Source organism: Danio rerio, chromosome 19 (assembly GCF_049306965.1).
Source record: "Danio rerio strain Tuebingen ecotype United States chromosome 19, GRCz12tu, whole genome shotgun sequence".
NCBI lineage: Eukaryota > Metazoa > Chordata > Actinopteri > Cypriniformes > Danionidae > Danio > Danio rerio.
The window spans coordinates 10,016,787-10,033,140 of NC_133194.1; the positions used below are offsets into that span (position 1 = coordinate 10,016,787).

A 16,354-nucleotide genomic window follows, 5' to 3' on the forward strand; every position below is an offset into this window, starting at 1 on the left:
TTTGCATATCAGGTAATCTTATAACGCAGCATATCTTGTAATAGCATTCAATTTTTAGTCATCAGCTCTTATCAAGGGAGAGTTGTCGAGATCTACCTGAGCTCAAGGCTCCCCTCTCTTCCTCAAACGGGAGGGAGCCCAGGGCTCAAGAACCTTCGAGCTCAGGGCTCTCTCCCGAGACAGCATGCCAAACTTGCTTATAATCAATCATCAGCTAAGTGTGAACTCTTGAATCCTCACGATGCTGTCAGCCGTGCAAGCAGCAGCTATATGTACTTATTTATTTATTTAGCATACTCAAGTAAAAGTGAAAAGTGAAGTGCAGATTTTTTTACTCAAGTAAAAGTAAAAAAGTAACATGAAAAGACCGTTATTGCTATTAAGATGACATGCGAATAATAAGTTATAAATCAATATTAATGTGGGGCGGGGTGATGGATCGCGATGCCAGCTCAACATTGTGAAGTTTATAGGCCATCGGCGATAAACTATGGCATCGTCTATCGGCCCAACCCTACATCCAACATCTGGTTTGTAATGGGGGCATGCTTGAAATGTTCCTGAATAAAAGTGAAAGTGCCGAACTGCAGTTAAAGTCAACAAAATAGAAATGAAACACCCAAAATGACATGAAACTCCGGAGGAAACGTGGATAGCGTGTTGACGCAAATACGTTCATCACATTATGTGCTATAACAAGTAAAATTCAATTCAATTCAATTCAGCTTTATTTGTATAGCGCTTTAACAATGTAGATTGTGTCAAAGCAGCTACACCTAAAAGATCATAGTAAATTAAAACGGTGTAGTTCAGTTTTCAAAATGGGCTCATGAAAGGAATATTCAAAAAGCAACTGGCGTAAACACCTTAATCATATTATTGTCTTATTCTGATTAAAGCTAATAATTTGCTTACTGATTCATGGAAATGTGACTAAAAAGCTGAAAGAATAAAGAACTATTTTTGATAAATGACCTATAAAACCAGTCAGCTGTTGTGTTGAGCAGTCCTAACAGCACATGATAAAAAATGCTGGGTTCCACACAACCCATGGGTTTCCACAATGTTTGAGCAACATGAAGAAATTAAGTTAGCTTATTAGTTTATATATAACATAAAACAATTAAGTTGTCCCCTAAGAATTGAGTTGTTTGCAAAACATGATGCAAAATTTAAAGGAGCTTGCCATTTTTTTTAATTGCCTCAGACTTTCTTCAGATTTTGAACAGCTGACACAAATGTTTAACGCATCTTCAAATACCTTGAGCAAGTTAACTTTGAGTGTGATCAACATTGTTTTCTATCAAATATGATTATACTTGGGCGAGGCAGTGGAGCAGTAGGTAGTGCTGTCGCCTCACAGCAAGAAGGTCACTGGTTCGAACCTCGGCTCAGTTGGCGTTCCTGTGTGGAGTTTGCATGTTCTCCCTGCCTTCGCGTGGGTTTCCTCCGGAACATGACCAAAGACATGTGGTGCAGGTGAATTGGGTAGGCTAAGTTGTCCGTAGTGTGTGTGTGTGTGTGTGTGTGTGTATGTGTGTATGTTTCCCAGAGATGGGTTGCGGCTGGAAGAGCATCTGCTGGGTAAAAACTTGCTGGATAAGTTGGCGGTTCGTTCCGCTGTGGTGACCCCGGATTTATAAAGGGACTAAACCGACAAGCCGAATGAATGATTATACTTGTGTACACAAAAGTGCTCAATCGATGTACGATTGTGATTAGGCATGGGACGATTACCGTTTTCAAGGTATAACGCGACTTGGAAAAGTCAAGGTTTTAAAACCACCAAAATTTTCTGTAATAGCGTTCCTAAGTTACATGTAAGATTTTTTATTTACTTTTTTGTTGCTTTTTAGACCAGCAATATCTCCAGCAGAAAAGATATCCAAAGATGCCGTTTTAAATTGTAAAGAATGTAACTCTGTAGAAAAAAAAAGTAGATTTTGAATTGACAAACAAAAATACCTGATAATATTTAATGATTTGGACAAAAAAACCTCCCTGATTTTAAATATCTGGAATAGACTTTTTAAAATCCCATGAAATTCCAGAAACTCCATGAGTTGTGGGAACCCTGTAATTCCTACATCCAATAAAACACATCAATTGTAATTAATCTTCAACAAAAACAACGTTCTTCAGCTATTTATTATTAACAATACAAAACAATTTGCAGTCAACATGTTCAATCAACAATATCTTAATATCCAAACTGAAAATGGGTTAAATGTTCATGTTCACAAGTGGTAGATCACAGCGTACGACTCCTCCATGTTCCAACATCAACAGTCAGTTTATTTCACCTTAACATCCAAGCCATGGGTCTTCTCTTTGCGCCTTTGCTATGAAACCAATCTTGCGGGACATCTCGGTGTTGTAGATTCGCTTACAGTTCTCATAGTTCTTTCTGATTTGCTTGCGACAGGGCTTCTCGAAATATCTCCTGCGCTTCACAGATTCAATGATTCCATCAGTGGACAGAACTCTGAAGGCAAATGAAGAGAAAAAGAGCATGATGAGATGAGTCGACTGCAATACCTACACTCAAAAAAAAAAAAAAAAAAATTCAAAGGGGGGCTATATATATATATATATATATATATATATATATATATATATATATATATATATATATATATATATATATATTTATACACACACACACACACACACACACACACACACACACATACCGCGGCGTAGATTTAGGGTGGACAGAGGTCATGTGTCCCCACCAATAATTTAATCCACTTAAAAAATAAATAAATAAATAAATCACAATCAATAGACATGCAGGTTAAATCCCGTTCTCTCCTCGAGTCCTCCCGCCCCAAAACACATATGGACATTTTGATTGGCTGTGCCTTTCCCTGCTATCACGTGAGAGGCTGTGGCTGCCTTCAGATAAAAGCAGATAAAAGCCAAATGCAGTGGATTGTTTATTTCCTGTGCAAGAATAAGGTGCACAAGTGTGAGGATGAGTGAGGATGGTGGCAGCAAAAAAAAAAAAAAGTTAACAAAATGCTTTTCAACAATTTTTTTTTTTTTTTCAACGAAAGTGTAAGTCACATAAACACAAGTTCACTACTGAATGAGTCCATCACGATAAGAGCTATAATGCTTGCGTTTTCTCTTACTTTAATGCACAGTCTGTTGTTATAGCAAACTGATATAGGCTGTGAATAATATGCCCTTGGAAACTACAGAATAAACAGGTAAAGTATTTGATCCCGCTAGTTCTCCTAATCTCTCAGAGTAGCATGTCCAATTTCAGTTGAAACAATTTCAGAAAAAAAATACAGCCTGTGAATAGGCGTAATACTGATATAGGAGATATGTTTCGTTTGCACTATGGCTAAAATTAACGAAAATCTTTATTAAACTCTCTCTTTATCAGTTAATAAATATTTTTTAACATTACACTATCAGGCCCATAGCCAGCTTACTGGAAGAGGGGTTTTTTTTCTGAAAACTTTTTGCAGTTATTTGTCTGATTTTCTGTTTATGCATAATTGCATTTTAGTGACATTTTAAGAACTAATATTTGCTGGGTTATCTTGTTGGATGGTTATCATAACAATCAATTTTTTAAGTACCAAAAAATACCAAAAAAAAAAAAACATTGTTAAACTGATTATCATACTATTTTACGTGTTTATTTACAAATGTGCATTTAATCTGTAAGTTTTATATCACAGTTTTATAAATAATGACAATTTTGAATAACAAATATGAAAAGATACTTATTTTTAAAAAACAAATCTATCATTACTTTTTTGTTTTTGTTTTTAGAAATCTGTTAAAACTTGCTTAAATTAAACACTGAAGTCCGTAGACAAATAACAAACTGGCCAAAACATCCAACTTTGGCCATTTGAATAAGGAAAATTTAAAAAATGATAATAATAATCCAACTTCTGGTATTTCAAACCACCTGATCCCCGCTTGGCTGCTGGCCTAAAACTTAATAAACTGTATGAAGAAAGGATTAATAATTGATATATTTTAATAGCAGTTAAATAAATAAAAGTGCATGTCTACAGATTGGGGTTGTTGTTGTTTGATTCACTCGTACCCACCAATGTCAATCGCAAACCTATGCGTGTGTTTTTTTTTTTTTTTGATGCTTGATTAAACTACTTATTTAGAAGGAGCTGAAACACAATTTTTGAGATTTTGTTTGGACAACTTAACTGTTTTATGTTGGATCCACTTACGTTTGGTTAGTTAACTAAATTGTTTTGTGTTTGGACAACATGAATGAATTATGTGAAACCCTGCATTTATTACAGTGTGTAAATGTGCAGTGTTTTGCTGTTATCATTTGGAAACAAGGGGTTTGTTTTAAAACATTGCTAGAGTTTTAAAGGAGTCAATGTTGGGTGTGAGACCACAACTTACTCAACTGCACCCTCTGTTGAAACTATTGTCTTTTTCACTTAAGCCATTTCTTTTTTTCTTTATTTATTTACAATTGAACGAATAGTATATGTACAACAACAAGGTGATTTAAAAAAATACCACAACTTGGAAAATTGAGAACTCTGCAAAGAGGAAAAGAAGAGCTAAGCTCTTTCAGTCGTCGATTTAAGGAAGTTTTGAAGTTGTATTTGGTTGCTTATTCGAAGGTGCAACTGTGACTGGGCAAACCTATCTGGAAATGTTGCAGAATTGTCTATTCCCTCAACTCAAAGAAAAAAGGAGGAGCACGTCAATTCATATTCCAGCAGAATTGGGCACCACCCCATTGGCACCTATCTGTCCGTGCCTATTTGAACGAAAAGTACCCAAAAGCAATGAATTGATTGCCAGGCAGCTCGTGACAGAGCACTTCATCATCACTGGCCTCCAAGAAGCCCTGACCTCACCCCTTGTGAATTTTTTTTATGGGGGTACGTAGAAGATATGGTGTTTTGACCACCTCTACCTGCTAACATTGAGGAACTAAAAGAAGGAATAACTGCAGCTATCCAAACTGTTGCGCCCGAGATGCTACAGAGAGTGTGGGATGAGATCGAGTATCAGGTTGATGTCACTCTAGTGTCTGTCTGGGGTCATATTGAACATCTATGAACTTGTTTTCTACTGGAAAAAAACTTTGTTAGGTACTCTTCACATTGATTGACGGTTCCATCATGTTTCTTTGCTTAAATACAGATTTTCAAGGTTGTGGTATTCTTTTTGAATCACTCTGTATAATGTGTAAATAACTAAATATGTACAGAAATGTATAAATAACTAATTATAATAAAATAAATAAAAGAGGCTAGCTTTTTTTTACCTGTAATTTCTACTATTCTTTCAAAGACAGAAGATTAATTGCACTTTTTGTTTTCATTATCTACAGCTTATCCTCAGTTATTTATAAAAATAGTCTCGTTATATTGAACCATTTCTTAAATTTTATTTACCTCAAGTTGTTGTTACTGTCATATTTGTGCAGTTTGCATTTCTGTGTTTGTGCTGTGGTAACGTTTTAGTTAAGATTCATTTATTAGCACATTTTGAGCATTGAAATAAAGCTAACACACACACACACACACACACACACACACACACACACACACACACACACACACCACACACATACACACACACACACACATATATATATATATATATATATATATATATATATATATATATATATATTAGAAGGAACATCTCCAGCTAAATGACAATTAGAAAAAGTGACTAGATATGATTGAAATCTGTTAAAAGGCTAATATTATATATTCAAAATAAATGAAACTTAACGTAACATAAAACTGAAAAAATGATATAAAATATGTACAAAAATGATATATTATGATGCATTATTATTATGAAATGCTATAAATTAAGCCTAATTAAGTATTAAACATAGTAAAAGTCATGAAAAAAAAACATTAAGATAATATAATGCTAACATTAGGATGTGTATAATTATAGCTAACATTAGGATGTGTATAATTATAACACAGCAACGTTATGTAACAAAACTGACCAGGTAATAGCTATTACATTTAACCTTTTAACCACTTACCTGTTAAGCGTCATATCACTATAAATATTAAATATAGTTACTAATTGGTACACAGGAATTACTTTTGTTTCCTTTAAAATCTAGTGTGATGTTTAACTAAGTTAACTGAATGATCTACTGACATCTGAGCATGAGTAACTTAGTAGATGTAACGTACATAACTGAAATTGTCAAATCGATAATTATATTAAGTAGCGTTAACTAAAGGATTTACAACGGTATTTCTTATGTAGAGATCTCAAAGTCTCTAGACATCCGATTCTTACCTGTTCAGAAATCCGTAGGCTAAGTCGACATTGCCGTTTTGCACCATGACAGTCCGAGAGACGAATCGAAGGTGGTTCGCCATGTTGGATTGGTGTTTCCGTTAAAAGTGCTCGACTGGAAATGCGAACTGTTGAGCGGACAGTTCCTGAAGTGAGCGCGGGAACTCTAGGTGGCGCCAAATATATATTTAAAATGAAGGATTTGCTACTTCGTAAATTCATGGTGACAAAATACGCTGTGTTGATTAACTTAAGCCAGAGATGCCCACACTAGGGCCCACGGGCCAAAGTTGTCCCATTGTAACCTTTAATTTGACCCACCATCTCTCAGAAGAGAGTGAGAAGGATGGAGAGGGTTGGGGTTGAATGCCTTTAGAAGAGATCATCTTTTTTAACGTCATTACCTTTCTTGTTTGTTTTATTGCTGATCTACAAAAAAGCTAACTGAAATGAAACGTTTCAATTAAATGTTGTAAAAGAATCAGATTTTTAAAAAATGTACAGTAAATGTCACTCGACTTGACGGAAAGAGGACTATGCAGAAGACCCCGGTGAGCAAATCAAGGCAAAATATAGTGTAATTCTGTTATAAATGAGACTGTATTTGTTTTTACTGTAATAAGTTTATTATATAATATGTCAAAAAAAAATGCTGTATTAGTTATTATAAAGCAGTACTTTCTAGTTATTTTTAAATATTATTAAATACATTAGGAAATTACCCATGCCAACTATATTTACCTCCGGTTCACTAGCCTCAATCAAGTCTGTTTTTTAACCCTTTATAAGAAAAAGTTTGGGCACCCCTGATCTAAGGGGTAGAATTAAACAGGATTATTATAAATAGCTAACCCTCTTAACAGTAAGATTGCTAGTACATGAGAGGTCAACAGCCATTCATTTTCTTGTCGGCTTAGTCTCTATTAATCCGGGGTCGCCACAGCGGAATGAACCGCCAACTTATCCAGCAAGTTTTTATGCAGCAGATGCCCTTCCAGCCGCAACCCATCTCTGGGAAAGTCAACAGCTATTTTTGGATGTAAATCTTGATATTTGTAAGACCAGACCTTACAAATTTAATTTAAAAATATAAAAATCTATTGTTATAGCTGAAAATACTGTGAATAGATGCTAAATGGGTTCTCTCAAGGTTTTCTTTCTTCACTCTCCTATTGGTGAAGTTTTTTTTCCCTCTCCGCTGTCGCCACTGGCTTGCATGGTTCATGATCTGAAAAGCTACTCATCGATGAATTTGCTCTTCAGTGTTTGGACTCTCAATAATGACTTCAAACCACACTGAACTGAGCTAAACTGAACTGAACTTAAACACTAAAAACTGAACTACCCTGATCCAGTTACTATGACCATTTATGTGAAGCTGCTTTGACACAATCTACATTGTAAAAACGCTACACAAATAAAGCTGAATTGAATTAAATGAAAGAAATAATAATAATCACAATTGTTTTGGCTGCACGGTGGTGCAGTGGGTAGCACTGGTCACTGGTTCGAGCCTCGGCTCAGCTGGGTCAGTTGCCATTTCTGTGTGGAGTTTGTATGATCTCCCTGTGTTAGCGTGAGTTTCCTCTGCGTGCTCTGGTTCTCCCCACAGTCCAAAGATGTGGTATAGGTGGGGTAAGCTAAATTGTCAATAGTGTATGTGTGTGAATGAGTGTGTATGGGTGTTTCCCAGTGATGGGTTGCAGCTGGAAGGGCATCTGCTGCATAAAACATATGCTGGATTTGGTGGTTCATTCTGCTGTGGCGACCCCTGATTAATAAAAGGACTAAGCCGAAAAGAAAATGACTAAATCATGACAACTGATTTGTAGACTGAAATGTTGTATGTGTTCTGGCTTATTATGAAAGACCATTACACAAGTTACACCGTCTTTAAGGCAGCACACAAAACTTTGGCCAAATGTGAAATGTAGTATTTGGCCCAGATATTAAAAATGTATGTGTGAGCCACGTAAGTTTAGCCTATCTTGACCCACATTTAAAATACATTTAAATTATTTTTAAGTAAAGGAAAAAATCTAATCATGTCACTTCGAGAAAAAGTACTCCCATAGTGCACCTAAAGCGCAATTCTTCATGGGTTTATCAATTTCATTGCAGTCTTGACACTCCAACATACCTGGTCCATGTTCCGGTCCAGTTATGGTTAATTAACTTGGCTGAGACTTGGCCCAGATATGGTCAAAGATTATAGAATATATAAAACATATCACTCATAATTTTTATAATGGGAAAAAGTGTAACGTCAAAATGGCGAATAAAGCTCTGCCTACTAGCACAGGAGCCAATCATTGACCGCTATATGGCGAATAAAGCCCGCCTTTTAGTACTGGTGTTGTTTAATTTTATCAGTGACTCCTAATTTGAAATTTAATGCTAAGCTTGGCAAGCAGTTTTGAAGAATTTGATGTTTCCCCATTCAGAGCATACTGCCCGAGAGGGGTTTCAAAGGTGGCCGCCGAGTGAAATGACTTGCCTTAAAAGGGACTTTGATATGGTCCTTGTTTGGCCCTTGTCTGGAAGACAGACTTGGTCCAGTCATGTACACTCCTGCATGTGGGTCAAGCAAAAGCTGATTTTGTGGGCCAGAGAAATGTGTGATGCTGCCTGCTTGGTTTTCATGGAGGTCGTATTATGAAAGGTTTGGACAGTCCTTGGTGGAAAACTAAGGCCGCGCTCAAACTATGCTATCCGGACAGTGCCCAGGCCCGTTTCCTGGATCTTTTGAGAAGTGTGAGTGCTCTGAATCGGGCTCAGGCACGGTTCACTTGGCTGGCCCTGGCCTGGTTGGAAGAGGTGTGCCTGAGCGCGGTTCACTTGGACTTTCTCACGCCCGAGCCCGGAACTGAAAGTGAGACGTGACTTTTAATATGCATTATTTAATCATTCTTACTGTTCAATTAACGCAAACTGTCATAGATCATTAAAGACACAAACCCCTCACTGCACGACAGCTGCACTTTCAGCAAACCTCCTAATACCTGCAGCACGTGCACTTTATGATTGTTTATGAGCGTCAAAAGTGGCAGATCTGTTCTGCGCAATATTTGACAGCGTGTCACTGCATATCAATTGACTTAAACGATATAACTAAAGAAATCTCCACTGTGCTGAGCGAGAGCGCTTACTGAGCAGCGCAGCATCGATGACGTAATCGTGCCCAGGCCCGAATGTAATGTGAGTGCGGTCCATCGGGGGAGACGGGAGGGGGGACAAGCGTGCTTTGGATCGGTTCAAGTCAACTGTACATAATGTGAGTACAGCCTAAGAAAATGTAGTCTATATCTAGATGACACGTTTTGCTTAATGTAATCAAACTATTTATTTGATTAAGTTTAGATTACACTTGAGTTTAGATTTGAATTTCATTGCTCAGTTTCATTCTTCAATGATTTTCAAGCTAAGCTAAGCTTAAAGTGATCCCGCTAGACCCAGAGACTGGCTGAATGGATTTAAAAAAGTTGTAAAACTCAACTGTTAAGCTCTAGGGAAGTTGTAAAACGAGCCTATTTCCAAAAAGCGGAGTGTTCTTTAAACCTGATAACACAATTCAGATTACATGTAATCAGTTACTACCCAGTAAATGCACTTAGGTTTGTAGTGGCTGTCCTCACAGACTTAAATAATTGACTTTTTATGTAGACAAATTCCTCCTCCTTTCACTTTCATACATGAGTTCTGCATCGTCTCCTAGATAATAGGGTCAGGAGTCGGTGAGTGTGGGATCAGGATTGTTTTCTCATTCAAATTCAAGTAGCTTTATTGAGTCGTCCCCTTCAAAGAAAGACTTGCTGATGTGCTTTTAGGGGAAGCATTCAAAGGGAGAGCGAGGAAACCGCTTGAACTTTTGCCACTCTCTCCATTCTGGCTGAAAATACACAGTTTCTTCTCTTCTCTCTCGCTCACTCGTTTTCCCATTCCGCTTTTCCTCTGTTCCATTTCCAGGGATATCATTTCTTATCCAGACTTGTTGAAATGTTCTTGGTAGGGGGGTTAGATCTGGGGGTAAAGGGAGAGAAAAGAGACGGGTGGGGAGCAACTCAGGAATCGGCTGGTAATTACCTCTGAGCATTTGGAGAAGAGGATGTGGTTTCAGTTTACACGCTCGGCCTCATTCTTTCTCTCCTCCCTGGCTCCCTTTTGGCCACTCAGACGCTCCATTTGCTTCTCGTCTCCTCGCCGCTTCTTTCACGCCATTTGTATGAGGAATGTGGAGACGTGCACAAAAGGAACAGAACGAGATGAAGTGAGGCAGATTAGAGCAAAGGGAGAGATTGAGAGAATGATTGAGCTTGTTTGAAGAAAATGAATGGAGCTGATTAAAGACAACTAATGATAATAATGGCCTTACCTTTTATTAAGGGCATGCTGACGTGGTGATGAAACTCATGTGGATAAATGTGAATAAGAAAAGCAATTCTGTCTTCTGTTAGAAATTTAAAGATGAAGCTCATTGAATGTAATGTACAAACTTACAAATTCATTTGCCCCCATGATCTTGAATCAAAAACCAGAATTTTCCCTGAATGTTTTTCATTTCTAGTCTAATGGAAGACAATCTAGGGTTGGCTATCAGTCTTTTAGGGTGGGATAATGAGTCCCTTTAGGGTGGGGTTGTTAGTCTTTTAGGATGGGACAATTAGTCCTTTACGGGCATGCTATCCGCTTGTTAAGTTTGACGTCATGCGAAGCGGCTTCCGGGTCCAAGCGCTCCATTCAACTGAATGGGTAGACTCATGAAATGGTAATAATAAACGTTTACAAAGTGAAAAAATACTTTCGGAAATCACGATCGCAATATATATGTTCATGCCTAATATCCGATGGCCAGAAAGTGATTCTTTTATTATGAATTGTTAAATTTTTGGTATTTGTTATGTAGCAAACCCAGAGATTGTTGTGTACACTATGACTTTATATAAAATTACCTTTAATGTGTGATAGTAATACAACGTGATCATAAACGAATGATTTCTCCACTCAAATGAATAGCGGCTTGGACCCGGAAACAGTATTACCTACGTCACCACTTAACAATCGGATCAGTCCCTTAGGGTGGGGCTATCTGTCCTTTAAGGTGGGAATATGAGTCCTTTAAGATGGAACTATCATTCCTTTATGGTGTACTATCAGCCATTTAGGGCGGGACTATCAGTCCTTTTGGGTGGGGTTATCAGTCTTTTAGGACGAGTTTTTTAGTTTTGGGACTATATTGGTCATTTAGGGCCAAACTATGAGTCCTTTAGGGCGGAGCTATCAAAGAATGGGCAACTAGTCTTTTAGATTATCAGCCCTTTAGGGTGTGCTATCAGCCATTTAGGGCGAGATTATAAGTTCTTTAGGGCGGGGCTATCAGTCAATTAGGGTGGGGCTATCAGTCCTTTAGGAAGGAGCTATCTGTCCTTTAGGATAGGCCATCAGTCTTTTGGGTTTGGGACTATCAGTCATTTAGGGCGAGAATATAATTCCTTTAGGGTGTGCTATCAGCCATTTCAGGGCTATCAGACCTTTAGGCTGGGGTTATCAGTCCTTTAGGATGGGTTTTTTGGGTTTGGGACTATCAGTCATTTAGGCCTGAATTATGAGTGCTTTAGGTCGAGACTTTCAGTCCTTTACGGTGGAGCCATCAGTACTTTAGGACTGTTTTTTAGGGTTTAGGACTATATCAGTCAGTTAAGGTGGAACTATCAGTCATTTAGGGTGGAGCTATCAGTACTTTAGGATGGGTCACCAGTCCTTTAGGTTATCAGTCATTTAGGGCGGGACTGTCAGCCCTTTAGGGTTTGCTATCAGCCATTTAGGGCGGGACAATAAGTCCTTTAGGGCGGGGCTATCAGTCCTTTGGGAAGGAGCTATCAGTCCTTTAGGACAGGCCATTAGTCTTTTAAGTTTGGGACTATCAGCCATTCAGGGCGGGACTATAAGTACATAAGGGCAGGGTTGTCAGTCCTTTTAGGTTTGGGACTATCAGTCATTTAGGGCGGGACTTTTAGTCCTTTAGGGTGGGGTTATCAGTCCTTTAGGATGGGTCTTTTGGGTTTGGGACTATATCTGACATTTAGGGTGGCACTATGAGTCATATAGGGTGGGACTATAAGTCCTTTAGGGTGGAGCTATCAGATCCTTTAAGGTGGGATTATAGTCCTTTAAGGCAGGGCCATCAATCTTTTAGGGTAGTTTCTGCACTGCCTTAGTGGGAGGCAGTGGTTCGACCAATGTGATAGGATTCATCTATAAAATCTATCTCCTCATTCTTGTTGGGTCGTGCCGATAGGGATTCTGGTGAACAGTAATCCTCCACTGGCAATTCAAATCTTCCTCCATCTTCCAGTGATACAATTGGTTGCCAAATTATGAAATCATGTTCCCCTCTACATTTTTTCTCACTCCAGAAACTATTTCAATTGGATGCATCTCATGAAACGGTAAAATGGACAATCTTAACTTCCGTTTCATACTTCATTTAACCATGATGCAACCTGTGCCATATAAAAAAAAATGTAAGCATACAGCATTACTTCCCACGTGAGTTTATGCGAATGTACGTCATTATGATACAAGAGAACTCTGGAACCATATCAGGTCACTGATCTAATATAGAGAACTTTCCAGATAGATCAGTGCATCAGATCCATTTGCCAAGGGTGCGGTTTAAAGTCACTGTTGTTGTAAATGATGTCAACTTCACGCACAGACTGACTGTTTCACTTAACAAGACCTCAATGTATCAACAGAAGCCAAAGATTTTGTTGTTTTTTTGTCTATAAGCAGAGGTGCAACTTTGGTCTGTCGTGGTTTGGTTTACATTTAGATACTAGGTGATATAAAAACAATTAAGCTGAATATAAAAAAAAATTTAGTGTATAAAGCTAAAAGGAATTATAGGCCACAAAACTATGTGTCAAAAAGTATAAGCCTACACTGCAAAAAATGCTTTTTTTACTTACATTTTTTGTCTTGTTTCTAGTCCAAATATCTAAAAGTTCCTAAATCAAGAAGAATTTTCTTAACAAGCAAAACAAATTGCCTTGTTTTGAGAAATATTATGCCAATATTAAGTCAGTTTTTCCTTAAAACAAGCAAAATAATCTTACGTCAAAAGAAAAAACAAGATTAATTTGCTTACCCCATTGGCAGATTATTTTGCTTGTTTTAAGGAAAAACTGACTTAATATTGGCATAATATTTCTCAAAACAAGGCAATATGTTTTGCTTGTCTAAAAAATGCTTCTTGATATAAGAAATTTTAGATATTTAGAATAGAAACAAGACAAAAAATCTAAGCAAGAAAAGCATTTTTTGCAGTGTAATTTGTTGTTAATAAGGACTTGTTGTAAAGACTTGAGTGAATCGTGTAATAAATGTATAAATAAAAATATTCACCATTAATGTTTTGTATGTGAACAAAATGTAAGGTTAAACAATGTACACTGTCAAACTAACCACTTTACTTGATGTAAATCACTTGTCCTGGACGTTGATCAAAGACATCAACCAAGTATATCTATGTTTTTTATAGACCTATTGATTGCAGATAGACACATGCGAAAAGTTAATTATAAATAAATCCAACAAGTTCTCAGTGAAAATTACACCTCTGCCTCTGTGTGTATTTTTGACTCTCAAAGTGACAGTAGCTATAGACTTGCATTTTTGATTACCGAAGGACCAGAGTTTCAGCTAAAAATCTCCTTTAGTCATCAGTTAAAGAAAGCCAGCTACATCTCAGAGGAAATTACCAGCAGTTTCTCATTTATTTCTAAATGTAATTATACACTTTTTATAATTTCATTGTCATAAGCAACTTAATTTGTATTATATTATCCTTTTGATACATAAATACTGTTAGTCTTAACAAGTCACGGTCGATTTAAATGTGTTCAAATCTTTAGTGGAAATTGAGGGTCTTGTTAGGACACAGACAGCAGCGCTCAGCAAGAAACAGAAGACAGCCGAGATTTGTAGCTGTGATATGATTGACTGACAATGGCTGACTGTTGTGCTTGAATACTAACAAAGCCCAGCATGAGATGTCTTTGTTGGCATGTTTGTATGAGAGAAAGGAATACGAATAATATAGAGGTTTCCTTGCATTTAAAACCATTTGAATTTTTAAACAAAAGCTCAGTGTTTGACAAAAACATACTGGAATGCTTTCCAGGTCACTATAGCCTACAAGACTAATAAAATAAGTCTTAACATTTTTTAAACATGGCACACTGTAGATGTTTGAATTGAGATCCCATGGCAAGAAGTAACACTCCACTTGTTTTTTTATATATATATATATATTTATATATTCTATTATATTTATATATATTTTATATCTGCCCTACACAGTTAAACAGTTGAGTTTTATAATTTTTTAATCTATTCAGCTGAACTTAAGGCCTAGCGGGTGTACTTTTAGCTTAGCTTAGCATAAATCATTAAATCAGATTAGACCATTAGCATCTTGAAAATGAGGAGTTTCTATTTTAGTTGGAACTTGTAGGAATTCTGTCTTATTTCTGCATAATTATCAACAAACTATGCTGCCGTTCCATGACTGAAGCAGGCGCAATGATATTATGCAGCGCTGCTACCTAGTTACCTGGGGATTATTTTCGTACGAATTCGTACGAGTTCAGTCGTACGAAATGGTACGATTTTAAAAAGGAGGCGTGGCACCTGACCCCACCCCTAACCCCAACCGTCATTGGGGGATAAGCAAATCGTACTAAATTGTACGAATTAGATCGTACGAATTCATACGAATTAGCCACTAAATGAAAAAGTTACGAATTGCCGTGAGATTGTGTTGGTTACCTGGGGATTATTTTCAGGCACAGCGTAATATCATTGCACTTGCTGTAGCTAAAGTCGCTTGACTATCAGTCAGAATGAGAGTATAGTTCATATTGTTATTGCAACTTTTCCTTTTCTTTCGATCTTAGTAAGCAATGTTACTAAAGTAAATCTTTAAATGGGTTAATTAACAAAATTTTGACATTTTTGAGGCTAATTGTCTAATACATGATTTATGCTAAGCTGAGCTAAGCTAAAAGTGCTCCCACCAAACAGCTGAATAAATTCAAAAAGCCACACCCTAAGTTGTTTTGGAGAAAAGAGCCTACAACTATAAAATATATTAATATATAGATTATATCTAGAGAAATAAGTCTGTAAATTGACAGAAAACTCACTGGCAGTTTATTACGAGGCTTTTGTATCATATTATACAACACCAACCCAGACTATATATCACTTTAAATTATTAAAAATGTTAATAAAAGTCACTTTTTCAACCTTTTTAAGGTTAAAAGTAAATACAATAAAAATATAAATCACAAAATAAGGAAAACTGTTAATATACAGATATTGCTTTTACAATGTAGCCAAAAAAAGTTAACTCAAATATTGTGTCGGACTACTTTTAGCCTTGATTATGGTCTGCATTCATAAAGGCGTTGTTCTGACAACCTTTATGCCATGTCCACAAGTTATTGCTATTAAAAGCTCAGTTTTTGGCCTAAAATGCAGAGGTTAAGCTTAATTGGTGGCCAATTCATAACATAACTAAGCTAAAACTGCTCTCACCAAACGACTGAATGTATTCAACAATGGTAAAACTCAACTGTTTAACTCTAACCTATTTCCAATAAAGTGAATTGTTACCTTTATGTTAGCACACATTAAGTGGCTTCAGAGAAAAGCGCCTACAACAATATGTATTAATATATATGGAAATAATAGAGAAATCTACTGGCAGTAGGTTTTTGTACCGTAAACAACACCAACAGAGACAATTTATCAATTTAAACTGATAACATTTTTTAATAAAAGTCAGTTTTTCATCATTATCAATGATAAAAGTAAAATAAAATCACAAAAAAAACGGAAAACTGTTAATTTTTACATGTTAAATTTGTTAATTTAACATTGTTTTTACAGTGTCGGACTACTTCTAGCCTTGATTATGGTCTACATTAAAAAATGCAAAGTTTTGTCAACCTTTATGCTATGTCCACAAGTTAGTTTCTATTAAAAGCTCATTTTTTAG

At 36.7% G+C, this 16,354-nt stretch overlaps 1 protein-coding gene across 1 annotated transcript; it reads right to left on the reverse strand.

The window, feature by feature from the left end:
* Positions 1 to 2,129: 2,129 nt before the first annotated feature.
* Positions 2,130 to 6,430, reverse strand: mrps21 (mitochondrial ribosomal protein S21). The gene is made up of 2 exons (NM_001159838.3): positions 6,292 to 6,430; positions 2,130 to 2,485 (listed from the first exon to the last, which is right to left on the reverse strand). Exons 1-2 carry the CDS (start codon positions 6,372 to 6,374, stop codon positions 2,305 to 2,307), a joined length of 264 nt encoding a protein of 87 aa, NP_001153310.2. The 5' UTR covers positions 6,375 to 6,430; the 3' UTR covers positions 2,130 to 2,304.
* Between the last annotated feature and the right edge of the window lie 9,924 nt (positions 6,431 to 16,354).